The sequence below is a fragment of the Silurus meridionalis genome, chromosome 17, assembly GCF_014805685.1.
Source record: "Silurus meridionalis isolate SWU-2019-XX chromosome 17, ASM1480568v1, whole genome shotgun sequence".
NCBI classification, from domain to species: domain Eukaryota; kingdom Metazoa; phylum Chordata; class Actinopteri; order Siluriformes; family Siluridae; genus Silurus; species Silurus meridionalis.
In genome coordinates, this window is record NC_060900.1 from 15,422,551 (window position 1) to 15,448,632 (window position 26,082).

Consider the following 26,082-nt stretch of genomic DNA (forward strand, 5'->3'; position numbering starts at 1 on the left):
TAGATTATGTCTCTCACAGTGGACATGCACCTATGATGACAATTTCAGACCCCTCCATGATTTCTAAGTGGGAGAACTTGCAAAATAGCAGGGTGTTCAAATACTTTTTTCCTCACTCTATATATATATATATATATATATATATATATATATATATATATATATATATATATATATATATATATATATATATACACACAGTACAGACCAAAAGTTTGGACACACCTTCTCATTCAAAGAGTTTTCTTTATTTTCATGACTATGAAAATTGTAGATTCACACTGAAGGCATCAAAACTATGAACTAACAAGTGAAATTATATATGGAATTATGTACATAACAAAAAAATGTGAAAAAACTGAAAAATGTCATGTTCTAGGTTCTTCAAAGTAGCCACCTTTTGCTTTGATTACTGCTTTGCACACTCTTGGCATTCTCTTGATGAGCTTCAAGAGGTAGTCACCTGAAATGGTCTTCCAACAGTCTTGAAGGAGTTCCCCGAGAGATGCTTGGCACTTGTTGGCCCTTTTGCCTTCACTCTGCGGTCCAGCTTACCCCTAAACCATCTCAATTGGGTTCAGGTCCGGTGATTGTGGAGGCCAGGTTATCTGGCACAGCACCCCATCACTCTCCTTCTTGGTCAAATAGCCCTTGATGCCTTCAGTGTGACTCTACAATTTTCATAGTCATGAAAATAAAGAAAACTTTTTGAATGTGAAGGTGTGTCCAAACTTTTGGTCTGTACTATATATATATATATATATATATATATATATATATATATATATATATATATATATATATATATATATACACACACACACACACACACACACACATGTACATACTCACTAGGTCCCTATCCAGCATGAACAAATATACAACGCAGAATAAAGATAGTCCGTTTTACTTATTTTTTTGCTACACTCTTTTACAGTGTGGTAACAGAATAATTCCCAGAAACACCATCACATACACAGCACAATATCAAGTTCAGTCAGGCTGGACCATAGCCACACTGTAAGAGCCACATGGCTGCCTGCCATTTTTAATAAACATTTTCACATTGGTGTATTGGCGTATTGGGGGGTGTGTGTGTGTGTGTGGGTGTGTCTGTGGCTGTTATGGAGGGAGGTTTGCTTCATATATCATTAGTCATCAGTCATTAATGATCATCATTATATGGGCTGTTTCAAAGGGGGATTGTACAAGTGTTATGTGCCGAGAGAAAAGCAGCCAATTCTGAACAAATGTATACAAAATTGCATCAGTAAACATAGTTAAAAATACAACAAAAACTTTATTTAAAAATTTAGAATCAGAGACCAAACACACAAAACATTACTAGATAAAAATGTAAATACTTTGTAAACCATTCTTTGTAATTTCACAGTTTATAAAACAAAAAATTAAAGCTTTTTCTATCTTTTCCAAAGGAATTTCTCATTCTTCTTCCAGAGTTGAGAGTTTTCAAGTTGGCTTTCACTTTTGGGCTTTGCGCTTACATTAACGGTCCTGCAAAGCTTTTCCACCTGGGTCAGATCTGTTAGCTTATTGATGCTTTCTTCGTTCTCCTCGTTCAAAATGTCCCAGAAGTCTTTACACCTGCTCTTCGCCCTCTCAGTGGGTGAGGGAATGGGTGCTGTTGCTGGTTTTGGTCGGGTTGTACTTCTCTTTTGCTTGAAAAAATCATCTAGAATGGAGGTGTCGCCTATGAGGTCACTAAGGGTTGTGTTTGAGTTTTTGTCTGCTCGTGTATCTTTAGAAAGAAGTGGAAATTCTGTAGTGGAAGAAGTTGTGTTGGAATTACATGCATTTGCATTGGTTTGGGAGTCTTTTGAAGAGCTTGGATTTTGTTCTTTTGAGTCAGGCAAAGACAAACAGTTGTTTTTAAGCTCAGTCTGACCAGCAGAGTGATGATAGACATCTTTAGCATTTTGTGCCTTAGTTCTTCTAATTTTTCGTGAGGTTCCTGTTTCTGTTTCATCATGCGTTCTCTGAACTGAGTTTACAAGGGTTTTTTTCGAGGTAGGACTTTTTCTAGACGTACTGCATGCAGCAGTGGGAGGTGAAATACTTGGCTTCAGCTCAGTCACAGGTTTTGAAAAGGTCTTTTGAATAATGTCAGCAAGCTCAGGGCTGCTGTGGCTATAGAATTCGCATAGCCTGCTCAGTCGCTGTGCTGAGCTGCACTTCACAAGCTCTTCTGCAAACTCTTGCACAGACTTCGCTTTGAAGAACCTCGCCATTTCTTCCAGCTGCTGCCTGAGTGTTAAAAAAAAAAAAAAAAGGAAATAGCATACGAGTCCTTCTGTGTGGCATACTAGACAATTTAATATTTCATCTGCATCTTTTTTATAGCATCATTTATTTTACGAGAGATTTGTGAGAGATGTTAAAAACCTTGCAAAAACCTCTGTATATGTTAAATCACATTCTAAAAGAGTAAAAGCATTCAGAAACATCTCTCATCTATTTAAACACTAAAAATGCTATCTGTGCACAGTTTCATATGAGAATCTGCTACAACTGAAAGATTCAATTAGATTTAAATTTAATTATTAGAATCAAATCATTGGGAGACTCAACAAATATCAGGATAAACAATCTCCCTAATTACAGAGATGAACACTATACGCTTTTGGAGTTGGGTGGATGCGTCCTTGGGCTAATGGTGAAACCTAAAGGCTTTTAAAAAGGAGTTTTGCTCAGAGTTCTATGTGTTTTGGCCCTGCCTGGGAAAAGGGTGGGAGAGAGGGCTCTGGGGTGGTCTTACCCCTCCCACAGGGGCTATGCGAGGGCGCAGAACGCCATAGCTGTGGCCAGAAATGGCACCCAGCCCCATGCTATAAGGACTTTCCTCTCGAAGCTTCTTGTTTTTTTCGGGCTAACCAACACTATTAACTACTATAGAGATGCCTGCTTTAAAAAACATGTCAGAGCTACAAAATACGCACTGAAACTCTGCTTTAGTGTTTTATTGTATAAACTTATAAAGTAGCTTATAATTATATAACAAATAATAAACAATGAATACAAAAGAAATAAAATTGAGGCACAGCCTTACTTGCGGACCGCAGCAGGAGTCTCACCAACACTAATAGTTGCACTTTTGGTATGGATGGAAGGTTTTATGGTGTGGGTGACCTGATGTTTCAGAAAAGTCTTGTCATGACCTTCTGGCATTTCGACTTCCTTATAACCATCTTTGGGCTCAGATAACTGGTTAGATTCCAAACATAAAAACACAAAGAAAATGACAAAATAACCATTTGTGCTTTTGCATTAACCTGTGAATATAAACCGCATGAAGGAAGTGCATCATCAGACTGATGACTCCAAAATTATTCTGTGCTCAAAATACTGTTACACAATGTTTAGCTCGAGTCCACAAATTTGACTGGTTGAGCAGCATTCCAAGTGTAATTTACTTCCTATAACACTGAGTTTGTGTTTCATTGTGTGCATCCCTCCGCTCGCATTGTAAGATTTTACTTTCTAGTCTGGAATTGTTACTAGAATAGTGTTAACCACATCATAAATAAACATGACAAGTAATATTGCTTAAGGAATATAACTTTTAACCTAAAAAATAAAAGCTCTTCTGATGAAAATAAAAATATGTAGATCTGTTTTCAAAGTTCAGTTAATGCTTGAGATGATTTCACTATTTGAATAAAAAAGAAAAACGCTCTATTTAAGCAATATTGCATTATAACCACACTCTCGCTTGTGCAATGTTGCTTAAATATAGTATAAATAAAGTCACATTTCAAATGAGGATATGAAGCCATGTGAAACTGGAGCTGCTGAAAAAACTATACTGAAAATTAAACATGAACCCACTGACTACAATATTTTTTTTATTCTCATAAAATGTAGGGCTGCAATAACGAATCAATAAAATTGCTAATAATATTCGTCGTCAACGACTGACGTTATCGATTAGCTGGGCTGCTCACGTTACGGGTTAGTGTGATGGCAAGATAACTCGGCCACCCGGCGAAAATGGTGGATCATCCAAGACTCTGGAGCATTTTATATTAAACGCAACAAAGAAAACTGTGGAAGTTATGCAAAGCAGAGCTTGTGTGGCATGGAAGTACCACAGAGCACAAAAAAAGAACGCATCAGGTTGCGCAATCAGCTCGCTCACGACATGGTGATGGATTCAATTAAAACGGTGCAGACAAACACTAAATCTATAGGCAGCAAATAACAGCAGCAATAAACGATCACATTTTTAGGCACTGTTGTGGTAATGATTTTGCATTTGTGCATCAATGCATATTTTTTAATCAGGCCTGTTAGCTTGCTGCATTTCTCCGTTTCATTCTCGTTCTTCAAAATAATTGTTAGTTGCAGCCCTACATAAAAGTTATTACCTCAGATGTGTCATGCAGATGGTTTGCTGGGAGCTGGGAGTTCGTGCTTAGTTCAAATACATCCCGTAATGCAGCACGGCTGAGGTGGTTCTCAGCCCTGCTCGAGCCGACCACTTTCTGATTGGAGTGGGTGTAGCTCACCTCCTGAAACCCACCTACAAATACAAAACAACAAAACACTCAAAAATCAAGCACATTTCCCAGTATCCCAGTGTACTGTGCAGTTATTTTGAAATGACTTTAAATCCAGTAACTACATTACCTAATAATGTGTCTATGGTGCTGTTGGTCTCTGTGATTGGTGGCTTTCTTGAATGTACAGTTGGCCATTTTAAACCTGTGAATTGAACTGATTTTTTAGCTGAATTCTGTGCTCCAAAGGGGCGTCGAATACTTTTCTTAAACTTCACTCTTCTCACTGGAGCTTCATCTTCTGATGAGTCAAAACTCTCAACCTCGTCATTATATCTTTGTTTGTGTATTGCTAATACTGCCCGTTCTGGCCTCTGATCTTCCTTAGTACCATCTCTCCCTCTCGGTTGTGCTTTAGTATAGCTGCTGTGATGAAGTTCTCTTTCTTCTGACTCCTCCATGCAATCATGGTCACAGACTTTTTTTGCCTTACCCATTTCTTCCTCTGAATCACTGGATAGGAACCAGTCTGTTTTCCCCTTAGCTACCTTGGACTCCTTTAAGTTCAAGACCTTTGGTTCTGTATCAGACTGGCTGTCTTCACTGCTCTCTGAGCTTCTCTGTATCCCATTAGTCATATGTTTCATCAGCAGAGCAGACAGATTCATATTTGCAGCAGTATTTGGTCTAAACTCCTCTTCTGTCTTTCCGTATGTGGCTTTTGATCTGGAGCTGCAGGGATCCTCATCCTCACTAGAGCTGCTAAATTCCAGAACTTTGGCATTAGAGAACCTGGCACTTGTACCATATGTGGATGATGGTATATTGCCCTGTTGCCCAGAGGGATCTGTTGACACACACACTGGATCCTGCTGTGGCACACAGGTAATATGGATTATAAAAAGGTTTAAATAAATTTCAAATTCATATAGCAGCATCAATCATGCAAAACATACACAAAAAGGAAATGAAGTCAGAGTTTGGAAATGAATGAGTGAAATAAAATAAATTAAATATCTAGGCTAAGAGGCAAGTAAAAGCTCCCCATTGTGTAGTCCTTATTTCTTCCTGATAAAGTTTAATGTAGCACTAACAAAATTTTTTTCAGTCAATAATAAAAATAAAAAAAATCTAGAATTAATTTTCTAGATTTTTATATGCTTAACTATGAGGTGAAGTGCTGTTCTAGGAGGATCGTTGAAGGTTTTATAAAGTCATAGCATAGCAAGTTGTGTCACGAAATGGATTACATTTAAACATGCATACCAAACGAAAACTTTAGTTTCTTCAGAAGCCAGATTTATTTTATTTTCCTTTAGGTTGTTGAACCTATTTGTATGCTGGACAACTATGAAAGAATAAATAAATTAATATATACAAAAAAATAAACAAACAAATAAGTAATTTAATAATTTGTTTATTGAATATTCAACAACTTGAACTACTAAATCAACAACTAAATAGCTACTAAATTGTCAACCCCAGCTTGGTAACCACCTTGCTTAAAAATTAAGTTGCTCCTTTATCACTTGCCCACCAACACTCTGTTTATGATCAGTTAATGTCAGATTTAAAACTGAGAATTTTCATTTTTAGCTTCTAATGAGACCTACATGTGAGAAAATGCTCCAAAAGGACAGTTAGATAAGTTCTGCTCTGGGTAAATAAACTCGCTAAAGATAACACATGCTTCCGTGTGGTCTTCACCAGTGGGCTGGGGTGGGGGGGGGCTTAATTACAGCCATGTGTTGGCTGTCATACCTATCTTTACTGTGGGAATGAAGGGATGGGAGAGATGTCTGAGAAAGAGGAGAGGAGAGATGGATGGAGAACAGAAGCATTCCCGTGACGAGTCTAGAGAAGGGCGGCTACTCACCAGCTCTTGTACCTTCTCATCCATCGCCTGTGTGCTGGTTGTCATGATCCCCAACTCAACACTGCCCTCCCTCTGTGACACACATGCACATTTTCCATCATCTCAGTGAGAAAGAATTCATAGTCATGGCTCATTGAGAACATCAGGCATTTGACTTTTTCAATATATACCGTAGCCTTGAAAGTTCAACGGAGCAGACCTGTCATAAGTGTAAGCTTACATCCTATACACACCTGCTTATGAATTAAAGCAGTTTCATTTTCTTGTTTACTTTTTCAGGTCTACTGCTATAACCACAACAAAGAAAAAATATATAACCTGAAGACAGAATCTGCTGATCCTGGGTGCACGGGCTACTGCTTTAACACCGGTATTATAAAAACAGCACTCAAGATATTGTGGAATAGGCAAAAGCACATATCTAGCTGGAAAATTCAACCTGGCTGCATGATTGCACACTTTAAAATTTTACTTAAGTAATAGTCATGTCAATTAAAAAGTAATTTTCTATAATTCTATAATTAAACAAAGTGTTTAAATCAAGTTGTGCTGAGGAGAAGTGGGACTTTTGATACAAACTGGGCTGTGATTGAGAGAATACCTTCAAGAGATTCAGTGCACTAACCTCCAGGATGCGGCGGGTAAGACAAGTTCCATCAGTCTGGAGGCGGAAAAGGTTCCTGATCCCAAATAACTCTCCTGTTTGGCCGTCTGCTCCTTGCACTGCCTCAAAGTAGCGTTTTGCATTTTCATTTCCAATAACTGAGGACTGCAATTGCTGTATTGCCCAGGAAAACACAGGGAAGCCAATCAGGTTCATCCAATGGGTATTCATTAAATAGTTTGTTAATAAGTTGTATCATATCACATCACACATTAGTAGTAGAAGAATGTAAGTGAGTGAAAAGGACCTTGGTTGGGTAAGAATAAAACGTATTATTTCGTTAGTTCCCAAAAACTGTTTTTCATGACTGTTATACCTGTTTGTAAATCTGCCGCAAATAGATGATCTCCTCTACTGTGCCCAGTGAGATAAACCTAAAAACTTTGACATCCTTACACTGTCCAATGCGATATGCCCTGGATATTGAAAAATAAAAGTGTGAAGTACTTAAACAACAATGCATGACAAAAGATTTATCATCAGAATTGTCTACTCCCAGTTACACCCCATCAGAGTGGGGTATCTGAGTAGCAATATGAACTGCCAACACTGGTCATGCAGGATTGCCAAGTGACTCCATTTATTCTACAGACAACTAAAAATGCCAAGGTGGTTTGTTATGTGGCAGTAAGTAAGTAATGAGTTGTATTGTGTTGGATTCACAGTTATGGAGAACGCATAGCATAGCCGATACCATATCTCAGGAGTACCAATGCTTCTAACACAGAGAGCCACTCATTCTCGTGCAGTGGTGCTGCCTTACCTGTCTATAGCCTGAAGGTCATTCGCTGGATTCCATGTTGGATCAAACAGGATGACTACATTAGCCCCAACAAAGTTGAGCCCAAGACCACCAGCCCTTTAAGAAAAACAAACCATATAAATACATTCACAATTGTGCAATATTTTCACATTCACATATTTTGTGCTGAAGCAGTTACTGCACTATGTTCTTTTTCTTAATGAAGAGTAATTGTTTTGTAATACACTAAAGACCGGACTAAAGCAACTTGTAGATGGATATTTGGTCTCAGCAACCAGGTTTAGTGCAGAAATATCCTAGACTTTAGCAGGCATTTGGCAGAATTCCTGATGTTTATTTTTCAAAAGACCCCGACGAACCATGAACAATCCACCAGAATTCACACTGGATATGCATGTTTCCAAGTATACACAACAGATTCTTCACTAAACATGGTGTGGATCGACATTTGATTATGGTCTCAACGGACCCTAAAACATGCTTCCATTTTATCTCCAGGGTTCTGGTGAACGTCGGATGGTTTATTTTGCCAAATACTCTCACGAACAGCTTATATCTTTCTTGTTGTAGAGGTTTCGCATCAAAGCTGATTTTGAAACTTGGCAATTTTGAGAAATGATTTTGAAAAGCTTCCTGGCCATTTTCAATCGGGTCAGAGGCAACAGCAGAGCTGATACTGAGAGCAATTGAAATAGATTACAAAAATTTATACTATTACTTAGAAAAAAATTTTCATTACAATTTTTTTTTTCCATAAGAGGAAAAAGTAGCATCTTTAATTTTGGAGAAAAAGAAAATCTTGGATCGTTTCTGTATATACCACAACACTGACCAAGATAATGTTTTTACTGAAGATGAATGACAGTATTAAACAACTAATTAAATAACCATTTTTGCCTAGTTTTGTGAAGGGTGCTAATAATTCTAGCTCTAAAATAAGCAGCCTAAATGACCTCACTTGATCAAAACCACAGATTCTAAATTACCATATGAAGGAAATTGAAGAAAACATAAAATTGCAAATCTCATCATGTTATAGCAATACTCACATGGTAGACACAAGGCATATGTTAATATCACTGGTGCTGTTGAACTCTTTGACAATGTGAATGCGATCTTTAGACTTGGTGGTTCCATCCAGCCTGCGGTACTCCAGACCCTCAGCCATGCAAAAATTCTCCAAAACATCCAGGAGCTAGAAAGCATTTACATTATGCTTGATATTAGCAAAATAATTTAATCTAAAATCCATTTAATCGTCACAGGTTTTCTTAACCTCTCACTTATATAGCAACTGCACACATCACTTCGTTTTTTACTTCAACAACAAAATATCAGTATATCAATATACGTCCTAAAAATATCAGCCCTCTCTAATTAAACAGACTCAGACAACAGAAAAGAATACATTAAAACACGTCAAACACTTCACCTTTGTGGAAAGTGAAAAAAGAAGAACTTTGTCTTTCCTTGTGATAAAGTGATTAAGCAGCCTTTGCAGCACCTGTAACACAAAATATGACTCAAAATGAGGTTTCACAAGAACAACAAATAAAAGAGCTTTTTCAGTAAAGTGGCAAGAAAAAAAAAAGGATTCAGCAATTCACATTAAACACTGGCTCTACTGTCATTCTTCATTTGATATCTGATATGGGAGCATGTGCAGAGTATTTACTGAACCGAGAGCACCAGAATTGGAGCATCTGCCAATAATAGCACAAGTGAGGCTCTGCACATGGGAGAAGACGACTCTTTGGATAGACTTTAAGAACGCTTAAATACTACCCTTGTTATTTCGCATAGAAGTGTGTCCATAGCTAGTGAGGCAAAGCTACGCCGGGCCTGAAGCTGGCCAAAGGCTGGATTATTCACGCCCTCAACACCAGAACAAAATCTGGATCTCATGAGAAGTTAGATTTACAGTTCTGTGGTTCAGTGGATTAGATGGTGAGGGCCATAAAACATGCACATGCAATCTTTGGCATATTAAATATTAAGAAAAATATCCAGATCTAACCTTCATTTTTCCACTGTAGATGGGGTCTGACATGGCCTCAAATGCAGCCTCCTTGCATCTTTCAGTGAAGTCTGGAAACTTCTTAAAGACTTGGTCACAGATAGCAGCTACATATTTCTCCTGATAAAGGGGATGATTATTTCAGAATGATTTTATATCCAGGAGTGAAATCAACATGACCTCTTTGATAAATTATTGCTACAGAAATGCATGCAAAAGGTCACTATTTCACTAACAAGCTCGATTTTCACTCTGGAAATGTAACAGGATACATGAGGATACATTTCAGTTTTAGAAGATAAATTAAAAACAATGCAATTAATAGTTCGACTGATTGAAATCATTTTATGGCTAATAAGATTCAAGTCACGGTATGACTAAACAGATTTATTCTCAAAGCCAGTTATTTCCTGCGGAGCACAACTCGGATTTATTTTGATGTCAACGTTTCTTTTTTATATAGTTCGAATAGTTCTGTACTCATGTTATTTTACTTTTGTTTTCTATTAATCACTACTATACTTTGATATTGTGTTTCTAATTTTAACCACATAAATGTCAATTGTGGAGTTTAATGAAATAGTTCATGTAATGTAATACAGTAATCCCCCGCTTTACCGTGGGTCGAATCTCGCACCCACGGTTTATCGCAGCATTGCATTCGCCACATAACTGATTTATTCCGCTGATTTTCCCGGTTTCCCGCGGATAGCATAATAGACCAAAAAACTTATAGGGGATTGTTTTTATGGAGTTGAAATAAATTATACTGTATAATGAAGTCAAATTATAAAATGAAGTCAAATGTTACAGTACAGTACTGTATACATCAAATAGCATTTTTAGAGTGGCGTCCATTTATCACGTTTTTTCGATAATCGGGGGTGGTTTTGGTACGTAGCCACTGCGATAAACGAGGGATTACTGTACTTGATGCAAACTGTGCCAACAAGAATACCTCCACCTTCAAGTCTCATTCTTCAGGTAACTTAATTGTATATTTCAAACACCATACATTTAAAATATACTTGAGTGTAAAAAGACATTGAGGATAAACTATGGCAGGTATTTCACCTTGCGGTAACATGTTTGAATCCATTCCATAAAGCACTCAGCTCATCTGCTGGTTACAATGATAATTCCAACAAATCTATCTTTCTCAAATAGACACATAGATAGATGCATGAACATCCCGAAAACAGAATACCTTTACCTCCTAGCACAAGAGGCTGGTTGCTCCATGTTAATTTAAAATGGCTATAAGTGTGTCATTTCAACACAGATATATGGAGAAAAATATGGCATATCAGTGCTGCTCCAGAACTGTAACACATGCCTGTTTTTTACTGGTTCCTTCTTTAGACTGCAGCAGGGCGACATGATTGGCAATCTTCCTCAGTATCGCAAGATAACTGAAGTATATGTGTCTGACAGGGACCCCGTCTGAAGTGAGCTTGTAGCAGCATGTCTGTCTTGAGCGTCCGCTGTTGCATGGACACTTCACCGAGCTCTGCAACAGCAACCTCACGTCATCTGTGTTCAGCACAGCACGGTATACTGCCTGCTGGAAATCCGTCATGGAACAGAACACCACCTATACAGACACACAAGGAATAGAGACATCGTGAGTATGGGTGAATGATATCACAATAATCATAGAAAGTGTTCTACAACATGCTAAATAATGATGATACAGAGGTTTGTATTTAACTGGCAGAAATATAACATTGCCAGCTGTACAGTGGTGTTACATAAATACTGAATACAATTAAAGATTTATTAAATGTCTATTAAATTTTCTATGTTGTTAAATAAAGTCAAAGACAAATATCTGTACTGTGATGTATACCCTCCAGCTACTTTAATGGGATCACCTGTACACCGCTCATTCAGTGAGCGAATCAAGAGCCAGCAGCATAATAAGGAAAAAAAATATAGAGATACAGAACAGGAGCTTTCATTAATGGTCAAATCAGTCATGAGGAATAGACAAATTCAAAACAGGCATGAAACCTTACATGGTCTTCTATCCAACACGTACAACATTTACAATATGCAAACCTGGTCATTCAGTATATTCAAGTAGTCAGCTGACCTAATTTTTTTGGGCAAATGTCATTGCTGTAACCTAGATCTAATCAACTGAAGCAACCCCAGATCATCCTCCAACAAACTTGTGTGCACTAGACATGATGGATGCCTCACTTCATACACCTCTCTTCTAACCCTGATGTGCCCATCATTGTAAAACAGGGCAAATCTGGACTCATCAGACCCCATTACCTTTTTCCAATAGCCAGAGACCAATTTTTATCCTCCAAAACAAAATCAAAGCTTTTTCATCCGATTAGTGATTTTCTAAAGGCTACACAGCTGTTTAGTGCCAATCCATTAAGTTCTCTTCAAATTGTGCATGTGGAAATGCTTTGACTTTCATTATTAAATAGCTGTTCTACTGTTGTTTTTGTTCAATTTGATTTCACCAAAGGTTTAAGTGATCTCCGATCATGATTATTCAAGACTTTTTTTCCGACCACATTTTATCTTCGAAGACGATGGTTCACAACTAGCCTTCCGAGTTTTAATAATATATTGGACAGTTCCTAAACCAATTTTAGCAGTTTCAACAATCTCTTTGGTTTTCTTTGCTTGCAGGCCAATAATTTGACCATTATGAAGAGTAAAATCAGAGGTTAAAAACCTATTAAGTCGACGTTTTTGAAGTGGAACCGCCAAATTCTCGCTTTTTCTAAGCATTTTTTATCGGTTATGTCGACTTTTTTATGTCGCCGAACCCTAATATCTCGAGCACAAGGGGGGAAAAATTAGCCATTTACCGTCGGTTATCTCGGTGCAGCCGCAGAAGAATTCGCGGAAGTGTCGGAAAAATCAAGGCTTACAGCTGCTACAGGTGTTGTATTGTATACTGGTGAATCTCTGCTGTTAGTTAGTGCACATATGCCTTTTGTTGTGTTAATCCGGGATGCGCTTTGGGAAGAAAAGCGCAGCCGTTGAGAGAGTGCCGGTGGGAAGGCACGTACCGGGATACCCATGCGCGATAACAACGACCGCCGTAACCCAACATATACCAACAATAACGGACAGTGAGAGTGTGGAAGTTTAAATAGGAGCTGGTGATGATGCTAAACGAGCAGCATATGTGCGCGATTGAAGCCGGGAGCTTCAGACAAAGCGGCCGAGAAAGAAAAAAAAATCCTGACAGATAAACATGTACTGTATGTATTTTTATAGCATGCCTTCGTCAAACAAATCGCGGCAACGCTGTTGTGTAAAAAAACCCTTCAAAAACACGTGCATGCACATTCTCATTTATTAACGCACATCATGTACAGAAGTGGGATCGACAGAGTGATGAGAAAAGTAGGCAGGAGTACAAGGAGATGCGGCAGCAGGTAAAAAGGGATGTGGCGAAAGCCAAGGAAAAGGCATATGAGGAGCTGTATAAGAGGTTGGACACTAAGGAAGGAGAAAAGGAGTTATACCGATTGGCCAGGCAGAGGGACCGAGCTGGGAAGGATGTACTGCAAGTTAGAGCAATAAAGGATGGAAAGGGAAATGTGTTGACTAGTGAGGAGAGTGTGTTGAGAAGGTGGAGGGAGTATTTTGAGCAGCTGATGAATGAGGAAAAGCAGAGAGAGAGAAGGTTGGAGGATGTGGAGTTGGTGAAGCAGGATGTAGATAGGATTAGTAAGGAGGAAGTGAGAGCAGCGATTAAGAGGATGAAGAATGGAAAGTCGGTTGGACCAGATGACATACCGGTAGAGGCGTGAGATGTTTAGGAGATATGGTAGTGGAGTTTTTAACCAGATTGTTTAACAGGATTCTGGAAGGGGAGAGAATGCCTGAGGAATGGAGAAGGAGTGTGCTGGTACCGATCTTTAAGCATAAGGGAGATGTGCAGACCTGCAGTAACTACAGGGGAATTAAGTTGATCAGTCACACCATGAAGTTATGGGAAAGAGTAGTGGAAGCCAGGCTGAGAGAAGAGGTGACCATCTGTGAGCAACAGTATGGTTTCATGCCGAGGAAGAGCACCACAGATGCCTTATTTGCTTTGAGGATGTTGATGGAGAAGTATAGAGAAGGACAGAAGGAATTGCATTGTGTATTTGTGGATTTAGAGAAAGCGACGACAGAGTGCCAAGAGAGGAGTTGTGGTATTGTATGAGGAAGTCAGGTGTGTCAGAGAAGTATGTGAGGGTGGTGCAGGACATGTATGAGGACAGTGTGACGGCAGTGAAGTGTGCAGTAGGTACGACAGACTGGTTCAGAGTGAAGGTTGGACTGCATCAAGGATCGGCCCTGAGCCCTTTCCTGTTTGCAGTGGTGATGGACAGGTTGACGGACGAGGTCAGACAGGAGTCTCCTGGACTATGATGTTTGCAGATGATATTGTGATTTGTGGTGAGAGTAGAGAGCAGGTTGAGAAGAGCCTGGAGAGGTGGAGATATGCGCTGGAGAGAAGGGGAATGAAAGTCAGTAGGAGTAAGACAGAGTACATGTGTGTGAATGAGAGGGAGGGCAGTGGAGTGATGCGGTTGCAGGGAGAAGAGGTGGAGAAGGTGGAGGAGTTCAGGTACCTGGGGTCAACAGTGCAAAGTAATGGAGAGTGTGTTAGAGAAGTAAAGAAAAGAGTGCAGGCAGGGTGGAGTGGGTGGAGAAGAGTGACAGGAGTGATTTGTGATAGTAGGGTATCTGCAAGAATGAAAGGGAAAGTTTATAGGACTGTGGTGAGACCTGCGATGTTGTATGGATTAGAGACAGTGGCATTGAGTAAAAGGCAGGAGGCAGAGCTGGAGGTAGCAGAGCTAAAGATGTTAAGGTTTCCGTTGGGAGTGACGAGGATGGACAAGATTAGAAATGAGTTTATTAGAGGGACAGCACATGTAGGATGTTTTGGTGACAAGGTGAGGGAGGCGAGATTGAGATGGTTTGGACATGTGCAGAGAAGGGACATGAATTATATTGGTAGAAGAATGCTGAAGATGGAGCCACCAGGTAGGAGGAAAAGAGGAAGGCCAAGGAGGAGGTTCATGGATGTGGTGAGGAAAGACATGCAGGTAGTTGGTGTGAAAGAGGCAGATGTAGAGGACAGGGTGGTATGGAGACGGATGATCCGCTGTGGCGACCCCTAATGGGAGCAGCCGAAAGAAGAAGAAGAAGAAGAAGAAGATGTACATAAAGAAATTTCAAGCATGTTAATATATTGCCGCCATTTTGATTTTCGTTTATCTCGATCATCGGTTACCTCGATGCTTTTTGGCGACCCCCTAGGACATCGACATAACCGGGTTCCACTGTATGTATGTATGTATGTATGTATGTATGTATGTATGTATGTATATATATATATATATATATATATATATATATATATATATATATATATATATATATATATATATACACACACACATACACACACACACACACAAACACACACACACGTGTATGTATGTATGTATGTATATAAAAATAATGTTTTTGCATTCACTTGAACTAGGAAACCAAATCCTGTTCCAGCATGGCAAAGCTCCTTGAAGATCTGGTTTACATGCTTTGGAGAGGAAGATCTTGAGTGACCTGCTATAGAGCTCTGATCTCATCCCTATTGAACACCTTTGGGATGAATTGGAACACTGACTTCCTCCTCACCTACATCAGTACCTGCCTTTCCTAATACCCTTGTGGCTGATGAACACAAATATCCATAAGCGAGCGATCGAGCGAAGCGATCGATCGATCGATCGATCGATCGATCGATCGATCGATCGATAGATAGATAGATAGATAGATAGATAGATAGATAGATAGATAGATAGATAGATAGATAGATAGATAGATAGATAGACTGGAAACTTATTTTCCATGACAGAAAGTATTTGCATTTTTTTCACAACAATATACATAATGATACTATGATACTTCATGCATTTGAAACAATATTTAACAAGTTTCATCATTGTTCCATCCAGGAAAATAACTCAAGAAAATAAGTACACTAGTAAATTTAATCATGCTTTAGTTAATGGTCTTGTATGTTTTTCAATTGGGACAGAATTCTGAAAATAACAGTGTGAGTTGAGGAGAAATCTCAGCCGGATTTACAGACTCACTCTGTCATCTTTCTTAGGTAACTGGTCAGTAATGAGAGCTTTGGTTCTCCTGAGGAACGAGCGGCAAAGAATTTTAGCCAGAACCTGGACAGCTTTGCGGCCCTCGGCCAGTGCTCTCTTGGTTGCACTGTGTTTCTGTCCCTGCTCGATAGGCTCAGAGAACCTGTTCTTAAAACTACCTAGTGATCCGAGGCATCCAGGGTTGGCCCTGAAACCACAGAACAAGTTCATAAAGATATGAGCATATTTTAAACCTCAACCTGAAGGTACATATATATAATGATGATTATAAAGAGATGTTCTCCCCATGACTCACCAATCCATGACACACCAGAGTTCCTCCAGGTTATTCTGCAAGATTGTACCAGTCAGTCCTACACGCACTTTGCATTTCAGACCTTTCATTGCCTGAGTGATCTGAGATTTGATATTCTTCAACTTGTGAACTTCATCCACAATGACAGCGGCCCAGTCGAGACTGTGGTGAAACAAAAAATGCAAATACAATACAAATAAAACATCAGAAAGTCAAATAATCTTTTCTGCATAAAGCTCATACAGCATGTGTAGAGTAACAGTCCTAAAAATACACAACTGTTCCCATGAACACGATCAAACCAGATTTTAATGAGGGAGTAAATGAAATAAGGAAGAGCTCCGCAACAGTACCTGTTGAACTCATCTAGACAGAGTCTTAGTGTCTCAAATGTTGTCAGGACGATCTCAAATCTTCCTCTGTTCACACGAGCCAATTCTTCCTCCTTCTTCACACCATGGACAACCACCGTTTTAAAATGGCCCCATGTGTCCAGCTCATCTTTCCAGTTGTAGAGCACAGACAGGGGAGCCACAATGAGGAAAACCTATTTATTAGGATTAAATTGAATCACCTGATATACAGTGAGACAATAGCACAAATGACTAAACAATACGGAGAATAGAAACAATTATTTGAGGTGATTTTAACTGATCTATTGACTCAACAATCACAGATTGTATTTGTAAAATTGTACACAGATACCATTTAATTCCTGATTAATATCATAATCGTGATACAAACAAAATCATAACGTTCAGAGAGTTCAAAACCATGTTTGCAAGAATTTGCTTATAATTAGAGAATTACTTTTTTAATAAAACATTGCATATATAAATACATATGTTTTCTTTTGTGATTTAGTTTGAAACATTTCCAAACTTTGGAAACTTTGTGTCGTTTTCTTCGGGCTGAATCTATGGAAGCCCGTTTCTATCAAAAAAAAAAAAAAAAAGTGCAATTGTGACTTTACTTCTTGTAAACATTTCTGGTGCATCCACCGGGTACCATGTTGTTGGCCTAAAGTTTGAAGCTGTTGGTGTATGAACGAGGCGTCTTCTGCTTCATCTGTTTTGTTCGTTTTTTTTTAAATTAGGCATTTTTTTTTTATGTGGCGGAAACGGACTTCCATATGAATCTTCTCCCCCCTCACTGTTTTCATGTTCCTCTATTTTTTCATTCTACAGTGTGTGTTTACTTAGCGGGTGATGCATGGGTAATAATGGTCCGCATTTTTATATATATATATATATATATATATATATATATATATATATATATATATATATATATATATACATACACACAGTACAGACCAAAAGTTTGGACACACCTTCTCATTCAAAGAGTTTTCTTTATTTTCATGACTATGAAAATTGTAGATTCACACTGAAGGCATCAAAACTATAAATTAACACGTGGAATTATATATGGAATTATATACATAACAAAAAAGTGTGAAACAACTGAAAATATGTCATATTGTAGGTTCTTCAAAGTAGCCACCTTTTGCTTTGATTACTGCTTTGCACACTCTTGGCATTCTCTTGATGAGCTTCAAGAGGTAGTCACCTGAAATGGTCTTCACTTCACAGGTACCCTGTCAGGTTTAATAAGTGTGATTTCTTGCCTTATAAATGGGGTTGGGACCATCAGTTGTGTTGTGCAGAAGTCAGGTGGATACACAGCTGATAGTCCTACTGAATAGACTGTTAGAATTTGTATTATGGCAAGAAAAAAGCAGCTAAGTACAGAAAAACGAGTGGCCATCATTACTTTAAGAAATGAAGGTCAGTCAGTCCGAAAAATTGGGAAAACTTTGAAAGTGTCCCCAAGTGCAGTCACAAAAACCATCAAGCGCTACAAAGAAACTGGCTCACATGCGGACCGCCCCAGGAAAGGAAGACCAAGAGTCACCTCTGCTGCGGAGGATAAGTTCATCCGAGTCACCAGCCTCAGAAATCGCAGGTTAACAGCAGCTCAGATTAGAGATCAGGTCAATGGCACACAGAGTTCTAGCAGCAGACACATCTCTACAACAACTGTTAAGAGGAGACTGTGTGAATCAGGCCTTCATGGTAGAATATCTGCTAGAAACCACTGCTAAAGAAAGGCAACAAGCAGAAGAGACTTGTTTGGGCTAAAGAACACAAGGAATGGACATTAGACCAGTGGAAATCTGTGCTTTGGTCTGATGAGTCCAAATTTGAGATCTTTGGTTCCAACCACCGTGTCTTTGTGTGACGAGAAAAGGTGAACGGATGGACTCTACATGCCTGGTTCCCACCGTGAAGCATGGAGGAGGAGGTGTGATGGTGTGGGGGTGCTTTGCTGGTGACACTGTTGGGGATTTATTCAAAATTGAAGGCATACTGAACCAGCATGGCTACCACAGCATCTTGCAGCAGCATGCTATTCCATCCGGTTTGCGTTTAGTTGGGCCATCATTTATTTTTCAACAGGACACTGACCCCAAACACACCTCCAGGCTGTGTAAGGGCTATTTGACCAAGAAGGAGAGTGATGGGGTGCTGCGCCAGATGACCTGGCCTCCACAGTCACCGGACCTGAACCCAATCGAGATGGTTTAGGGGTGAGCTGGACCGCAGAGTGAAGGCAAAAGGGCCAACAAGTGCTAGGCATCTCTGGGAACTCCTTCAAGACTATTGGAAGACCATTTCAGGTGACTACCTCTTGAAGCTCATCAAGAGAATGCCAAGAGTGTGCAAAGCAGTAAACAAAGCAAAAGGTGGCTACTTTGAAGAACGTAGAATATGACATTTTTCAGTTGTTTCACACTTTTTTGTTATGTATATAATTCCATATATAATTCCACATGTGTTAATTCATAGTTTTGATGCCTTCAGTGTGAATCTACAATTTTCATAGTCATGAAAATAAAGAAAACTCTTTGAATGAGAAGGTGTGTCCAAACTTTTGGTCTGTACTGGATATATATATATACGTATTAGGGCTGAAACGATTCCTCAAGCAACTTCATCAAAGCATAACTTTGCTTTGAGCAAAAGCATCAAGGCTTCATTTTGTCCATTTAATGACACACTTCTTGTATTCGAATGACTCGAAATCCTTTTAGCCCTAATACACACACACACACACACACACACACACACAATTATTGTTATTTACATATATATTATATATGTAGTATGAGTAAAAATTTAGCACTGAGTTGCAAGCGAAAATCTGATATACGAGCATCGAGTGAGACGTTTTTGATTAAATTTGAGAAAAAAAGAGAGTCAAGTGAATAAAAAATAAATAAATGGAAAATCTTAATGGAAGGAGACTCTCCTTCCAAAAAATAAACCTCCTCCACACCTCATCTCAGCCTCAAGTCTTCTCAAAGGTACAGTAAAGATCATGTTTATTTATTTTTTATGCAGATTTTCTGGAACGCACTCAATTTATGGGAAATTTGTTAATTAGTTTTCGAGCACCAATAATCCCGAATGGATTATGCTCGCATATATAAAGCGTGACAAGTATATATATATATATATATATATATATATATATATATATATATATATATATATATATATATATATGTATATGACAAGTACCTTCTTCTTAACTTTTGATAGGTTTGATGGCATCTGTGACAGCAAAAACTCGGGCCTGTTATTTTCAACATCTTTCCATGTCCCTGTTTTCTGCAAAATGGCAGCCAGGCAGCTGATAACCTGTCACATAAAAAAAGAATTAAAAGATATAATCATAAAGGCAACATTCATTCATGGTTTGCCTTTATCCATATCCTTTGTGGTTACAAATGATCAAGTATGTATTAAGCGTACCTGAATGGTCTTTCCCAGGCCCATATCATCACCAAGGATGCAACCCCTGGACTTCGAATAGCTGTCATAGATAAATTTAACCCCCTCTCGCTGGTAGTCTCGTAGGTATCTGTTAATGGTGTACGGCACTTGAATGGACCCTGACAGAACAAATGCTTCTGAGGGACCAGAAGGATTTTGGTTTGTATGAAAAGCAGGTTTCTCATCTTCAAATGGGGATTTCAACATTCTGTGTGTTTGGGGTACACAGAATAATCCAATATCATCTTCCATTTTTAGGTGAGCACACAAGGAATGGTGGATTCTTCTTCAAAAACAATGGACATTTAGCCATCAGCATGGTACACTGCATGCCTTTTTTAGACACAAGAGGGGGAAAAAAATGTGGGTAAAATGAGATTTGCAAGTCAGCTAGATTAAAATGGTCAGGTGGCTCATTTACATTTTGACGATCCTTTTGTGATTCCACAAACAGATCATTTACACATTTACATTATAAAGCAAAACACTACAGTAAGAAACAATTCCTGTAATCCAGGGGTTCCCAATTTTTTATATTATATATATATATATATATATATATATATATATATATATATATATATATATATATATATATAAATAACCCAGCCATTATGGATGCACAAGCCAGTGCACTCGTAGTGCCGGTCCCAAGCCCGGGTAAATGGGGAGGGTTGCGTTAGGAAGGGCATCCAGCATAAAACATGTGCCAAATCAAATATGGGGATCACAAATGTGAATTTCATACCGGATCGGTCGAGGCCCGGGTTAACAACGACCGCCACAGGTATCGTTAGCCGACAGGCTACCGGTGGAAATTGGGCTACTGTTGGCCGAAGGAGAAGGAGAGGAGGAAGACGTCTACAGAGACGGCAGGGAAAGGAGCAGTGCAGGAGAGTGGAGGTTCGGGTTGGTACTTTAAATGTTGGTACTATGACGGGTAAAGGGAGAGAGATAGCTGATATGATGGAGAGGAGAAAGGTAGATATGCTGTGTGTTCAGGAGACCAAGTGGAAAGGGAGTAAGGCCAGGAACATTGGAGGTGAGTTTAAACTGTTTTATTATGGTGTGGATGGAAAGAGAAATGGTGTAGGGGTGATTCTGAAGGAAAAGTACAGTAAGAGTGTAGTGGAGGTGAAGAGAGTTTCTGATAGGGTGATGATCGTGAAGGTGGAAGTTGAAGGATGATGATAAATGTCATCAGTGCCTATGCTCCACAAGTTGGCTGTGAGATGGAGGAGAAGGAAAGATTCTGGAGTGAATTAGATGAAGTGGTAGATGGTGTACCTAGGAAAGAACGATTGGTGATTGGGGCAGACTTTAATGGGCATGTAGGTGAAGGGAACAGAGGTGATGAGGAGGTGATGGGTAGGTATGGTTTTAAGGAGAGGAATGTGGAAGGGCAGATGGTGGTAGATTTTGCTAAAAGGATGGAAATGGCAGTGGTGAACACTTATTTTAAGAAGAAGGAGGATCATAGGGTGACGATAAGAGTGGAGGAAGGTGCACACAGGTGGACTATGTGCTATGCAGGAGATGCAACCTGAAGGAGATTGAGACTGTAAGGTGTTGGCAGGGGACAGTGTAGCTAGACAGCATCGGATGGTGGTCTGTAGGATGGTTTTGGAGGCGAAGAAGAAGAGGAGGAGAGTGAGGACTGAAAGAAGAATAAGATGGTGGAAACTGAAGGAGGAAGAGTGTAGTGTGAGGTTCAGGGAAGAGGTCAGACAGAGGCTCGGTGGTGTTGAAGAGGTGTTGGATGATTGGGCAACTACTGCAGGAGTGATGAGGGAGGCAGCTAGAAAAGTACTTGGTGTGACATCTGGAAATAGAAAGCAAGACAAGGAGACATGGTGGTGGAATGAGGAAGTGCAGGAGAGCATAAGGAGAAAGAGGTTGGCAAAACAGAAGTGGGATCGACAGAGTGATGAGAAAAGTAGGCAGGAGTACAAGGAGATGCGGCAGCAGGTAAAGAGGGATGTGGCGAAAGCCAAGGAAAAGGCATATGAGGAGCTGTATGAGAGGTTGGACACTAAGGAAGGAGAAAAGGATTTATACCGATTGGCCAGGCAGAGGGACCGAGCTGGGAAGGATGTACTGCAAGTTAGAGCAGTAAAGGATGGAGAGGAAATGTGTTGACTAGTGAGGAGAGTGTGTTGAGAAGGTGGAGGGAGTATTTTGAGCAGCTGATGAATGAGGAAAATCAGAGAGAGAAGGTTGGATGATGTGGAGTTGGTGAAGCAGGATGTAGATAGGATTAGTAAGGAGGAAGTGAGAGCAGCGATTAAGAGGATGAAGAGTGGAAAGTCGGTTGGACCAGATGACATACCGTAGAAGCGTGAGATGTTTAGGAGAGATGGCAGTGGAGTTTTTAACCAAATTGTTTAACAGGATTTTGGAAGGTGAGAAGATGCCTGAGGAATGGAAAAGAAGTGTGCTGGTACCGATCTTTAAGCATAAGGGAGATGTGCAGACCTGCAGTGACTACAGGGGAATTAAGTTGATCCGTCACACCATGAAGTTATGGGAAAGAGTAGTGGAAGCCAGGCTGAGAGAAGAGGTGACCATCTGTGAGCAACAGTATGGTTTCATGCCGAGGAAGAGCACCACAGATGCCTTATTTGCTTTGAGGATGTTGATGGAGAAGTATAGAGAAGGACAGAAGGAATTGCATTGTATATTTGTGGATTTAGAGAAAGCGTATGACAGAGTGCCAAGAGAGGAGTTGTGGTATTGTATGAGGAAGTCAGGTGTGTCAGAGAAGTATGTGAGGGTGGTGCAGGACATGTACGAGGACAGTGTGACGGCAGTGAAGTGTGCAGTAGGTACAACAGACTGGTTCAAGGTGAAGGTTGGTCTGCATCAAGGATCGGCCCTAAGCCCTTTCCTGTTTGCAGTGGTGATGGACAGGTTGACGGACGAGGTCAGACAGGAGTCTCCTGACTATGATGTTTGCAGATGATATTGTGATTTGTGGTGAGAGTAGGGAGCAGGTTGAGAAGAGCCTGGAGAGGTGGAGATATGCGCTGGAGAGAAGGGGAATGAAAGTCAGTAGGAGTAAGACAGAGTACATGTGTGTGAATGAGAGGGAGGGCAGTGGAGTGGTGCGGTTGCAGGGAGAAGAGCTGGAGAAGGTGGAGGAGTTCAGGTACCTGGGGTCAACAGTGCAAAGTAATGGAGAGTGTGTTAGAGAAGTAAAGAAAAGAGTGCAGGCAGGGTGGAGAGGTGGAGAAGAGTGACAGGAGTGATTTGTGATAGTAGGGTATCTGCAAGAATGAAAGGGAAAGTTTATAGGACTGTGGTGAGACCTGCGATGTTGTATGGATTAGAGACAGTGGCATTGAGTAAAAGGCAGGAGGCAGAGCTGGAGGTAGCAGAGCTGAAGATGTTAAGGTTTTCGTTGGGAGTGACGAGGATGGACAAGATTAGAAATGAGTTTATTAGAGGGACAGCACATGTAGGATGTTTTGGTGACAAGGTGAGGGAGGCGAGATTGAGCTGGTTTGGACATGTGCAGAGGAGGGACATGAATTATATTGGCCGAAGAATGCTGAGGATGGAGCCACCAGGTAGAAGGAAAAGAGGAAGGCCAAGGAGGAGGTTCATGGATGTGGTGAGGGAAGACATGCAGGTAGTTGGTGTGAAAGAGGCAGATGTAGAGGACAGGGTGGTATGGAGACGGATGATCTGCTGTGGCGACCCCTAATGGGAGCAGCCGAAGAAGAAGAAGAAGAAGATTATATATATATATATATATATATATATATATATATATATATGACTTGTTTTTTCAGCTTGCACATTTTTTTTTTTTTTTTTTTATGCCATAACCTAATAACCTTCTACTTGTGGTACCTTTACAACAATGTCTGCACATTTATCACTGTTACTGCCTTAGAACCATTTACTTGTACTTTTCAACCATGTCTACACATCTATTCACTGCTATAGCCTTTATATGTATTCACTGTACATATGTTTACATACACATACATACATACATACATACATACATACATATACAGTACAGGCCAAAAGTTTGTACATTCATACATACATATATATATATATATATACATATATACACATATACACATAAGCACCATAGTGAAGAATAAAGAGAAGGTCAAGAGAAGGAGAGAGGAAATTCCTTACTCTCTCACCGTCCACCACCATCTCACATTCGCAATCAACCATTACCACATGAGTAAGTGTGAAATTATGTTTACCATACTGCATTTTTATTAATTTATCTTTATTTTTATTAAAGTATTTTATTATCTTATTATAAATAATGTATTTCTTTATGTCAATACAGTAATTTGCGGTGTATTTGTTTGTTAAAATGGGCTACAAATACTTTTTAAGTGCAGAAATAAGCGATCGAATGAGGTCTCAGAATGGTTTAAATCACTTTTACATTAATTCTTATGGGGGGAAATTAGTTCGAACGTACAAGCAAATAGACCTACGAGCAATTTTCCTAAAAAAATTATGCTTGTCAAACTGGGTTTTACTGTATTTATATATATATACACACACACACACACATACACATACACACACACACACACACACACACACACACACACACATATTTGCATGCTGTTTATATACTTACACATTTATCTGCACGTGTCAATTTTTATAATTGGTAGATGCTAAACTGCAATTCATTGCTGTGTACCTGTACTATGCAATGAGAAAGTTCTATCTATCTATCTATCTATCTATCTATCTATCTATCCTATTAAAAAGCGCAATATTACTATCATAATTACCTATTTTCATATTCATTGCTATTTAAATCAAAACACTTATGTTTAAGTTATGTGGAATATACAACTCTGTTGCTTGGTGGGTAAATCAAACAAACAATTAGACTATGTTAATAACTAAGGGAAATAATTCCAGATGTGGGGGCCGTACCATGTACCAGACAGCCTTACATATGTATAAAGCACATCATATTCCTGATTGTATTAAGTATCCATTGCATATTATCTGTACAATTTGAATAATGCAGGTATCCTTTTCCATACTATAAAGGTCACATTTTGTATGATATTTGATAACATTTTATCCATTGTTGTTATTGTATTTTTTTTACTTTACTGTATTTACATATTAATTTCCATATACAGCTGAAGACTGTAATTTACTAAAGTTGCCCAAACGCTTGAGGGCAATAACCCAAACATATCTGTTGCATTAAACCAAAAAATAAAAGTTGTCATGGTTCTTCTCATTTATGATTTCATAATATTAAAAAAAGAAAGAAATACATAGCAGAAATGACTCTGGAATCTGATTAACTAATGCAGTTTTATTTTCAAATCTGTAGTTCAGTGAATGTTATAGTACAATGAGAAACAATCCAATTTAATGTACAATAGAGTTCAATGAGCGATATGAAGAGAAGGAGATGCTTATTTTCCAAAAGATCTTCCAAATTGCATTTTTGTCACCTTTTTTTTCCCCCCTTTTCTTCTTATATATATGGCATTGGTGAGCAAATCTAAGGTCACCATTAGCTAGCTTAGACACTAGTTTGGGAATCTCTGGCTTTATTAAAGGACTAGAAAACAAACTTGATAGAATAAGATTTGTTGTAATAAATACCCTGTTCAGCCACAGAATTCATCTGATATTTAGTAATAACAATTTAATTCTCCTCAGTACCTATTTGGAGTCACGGAGCTGGAGAGCCTCGAGCGTTAGCACTTGAAGGCTAACTGGCTAACGTTGAATATTTTTCAGCAGCATCCTGTTGAAACATTAGACACCATGTAAATCGATGGAAGAATCCCTGCTGCTCATATTCACCTTCTTAAACATCAGTCTATTGCGGTCTGGAGGAACAAAATCCAGTTTGCTGTTAGCCATTTAGCTTCCTCGTTCAATGTAAAAGACAGCATAAACAAGAACCTGGTTTGTGCATCTGTCTAAC

General features: G+C 39.2%; 1 protein-coding gene across 5 annotated transcripts; it reads right to left on the reverse strand.

Moving 5' to 3' along the window:
• Positions 1-905: 905 nt before the first annotated feature.
• On the reverse strand, positions 906-26,082 carry ercc6l2 (excision repair cross-complementation group 6-like 2). Of its 5 annotated transcripts, none has more exons than XM_046871511.1 (18): positions 25,815-26,082; positions 20,112-20,340; positions 19,878-19,997; positions 16,644-16,837; positions 16,291-16,452; positions 15,975-16,182; positions 11,174-11,431; positions 9,838-9,957; positions 9,253-9,324; positions 8,870-9,015; positions 7,821-7,916; positions 7,374-7,473; positions 7,019-7,171; positions 6,394-6,465; positions 4,648-5,389; positions 4,386-4,540; positions 3,068-3,222; positions 906-2,265 (listed from the first exon to the last, which is right to left on the reverse strand). In XM_046871511.1, the coding sequence occupies exons 2-18, from the start codon at positions 20,337-20,339 to the stop codon at positions 1,422-1,424; spliced, it is 3,825 nt and encodes a 1,274-aa protein (XP_046727467.1). In that variant the 5' UTR covers position 20,340; positions 25,815-26,082; the 3' UTR covers positions 906-1,421. The 5 variants fall into 5 exon arrangements, with proteins under 5 accessions (XP_046727467.1, XP_046727466.1, XP_046727464.1 ...); XM_046871510.1 differs by having other exon boundaries at positions 4,648-5,386; positions 20,112-20,465; XM_046871508.1 differs by having other exon boundaries at positions 20,112-20,465.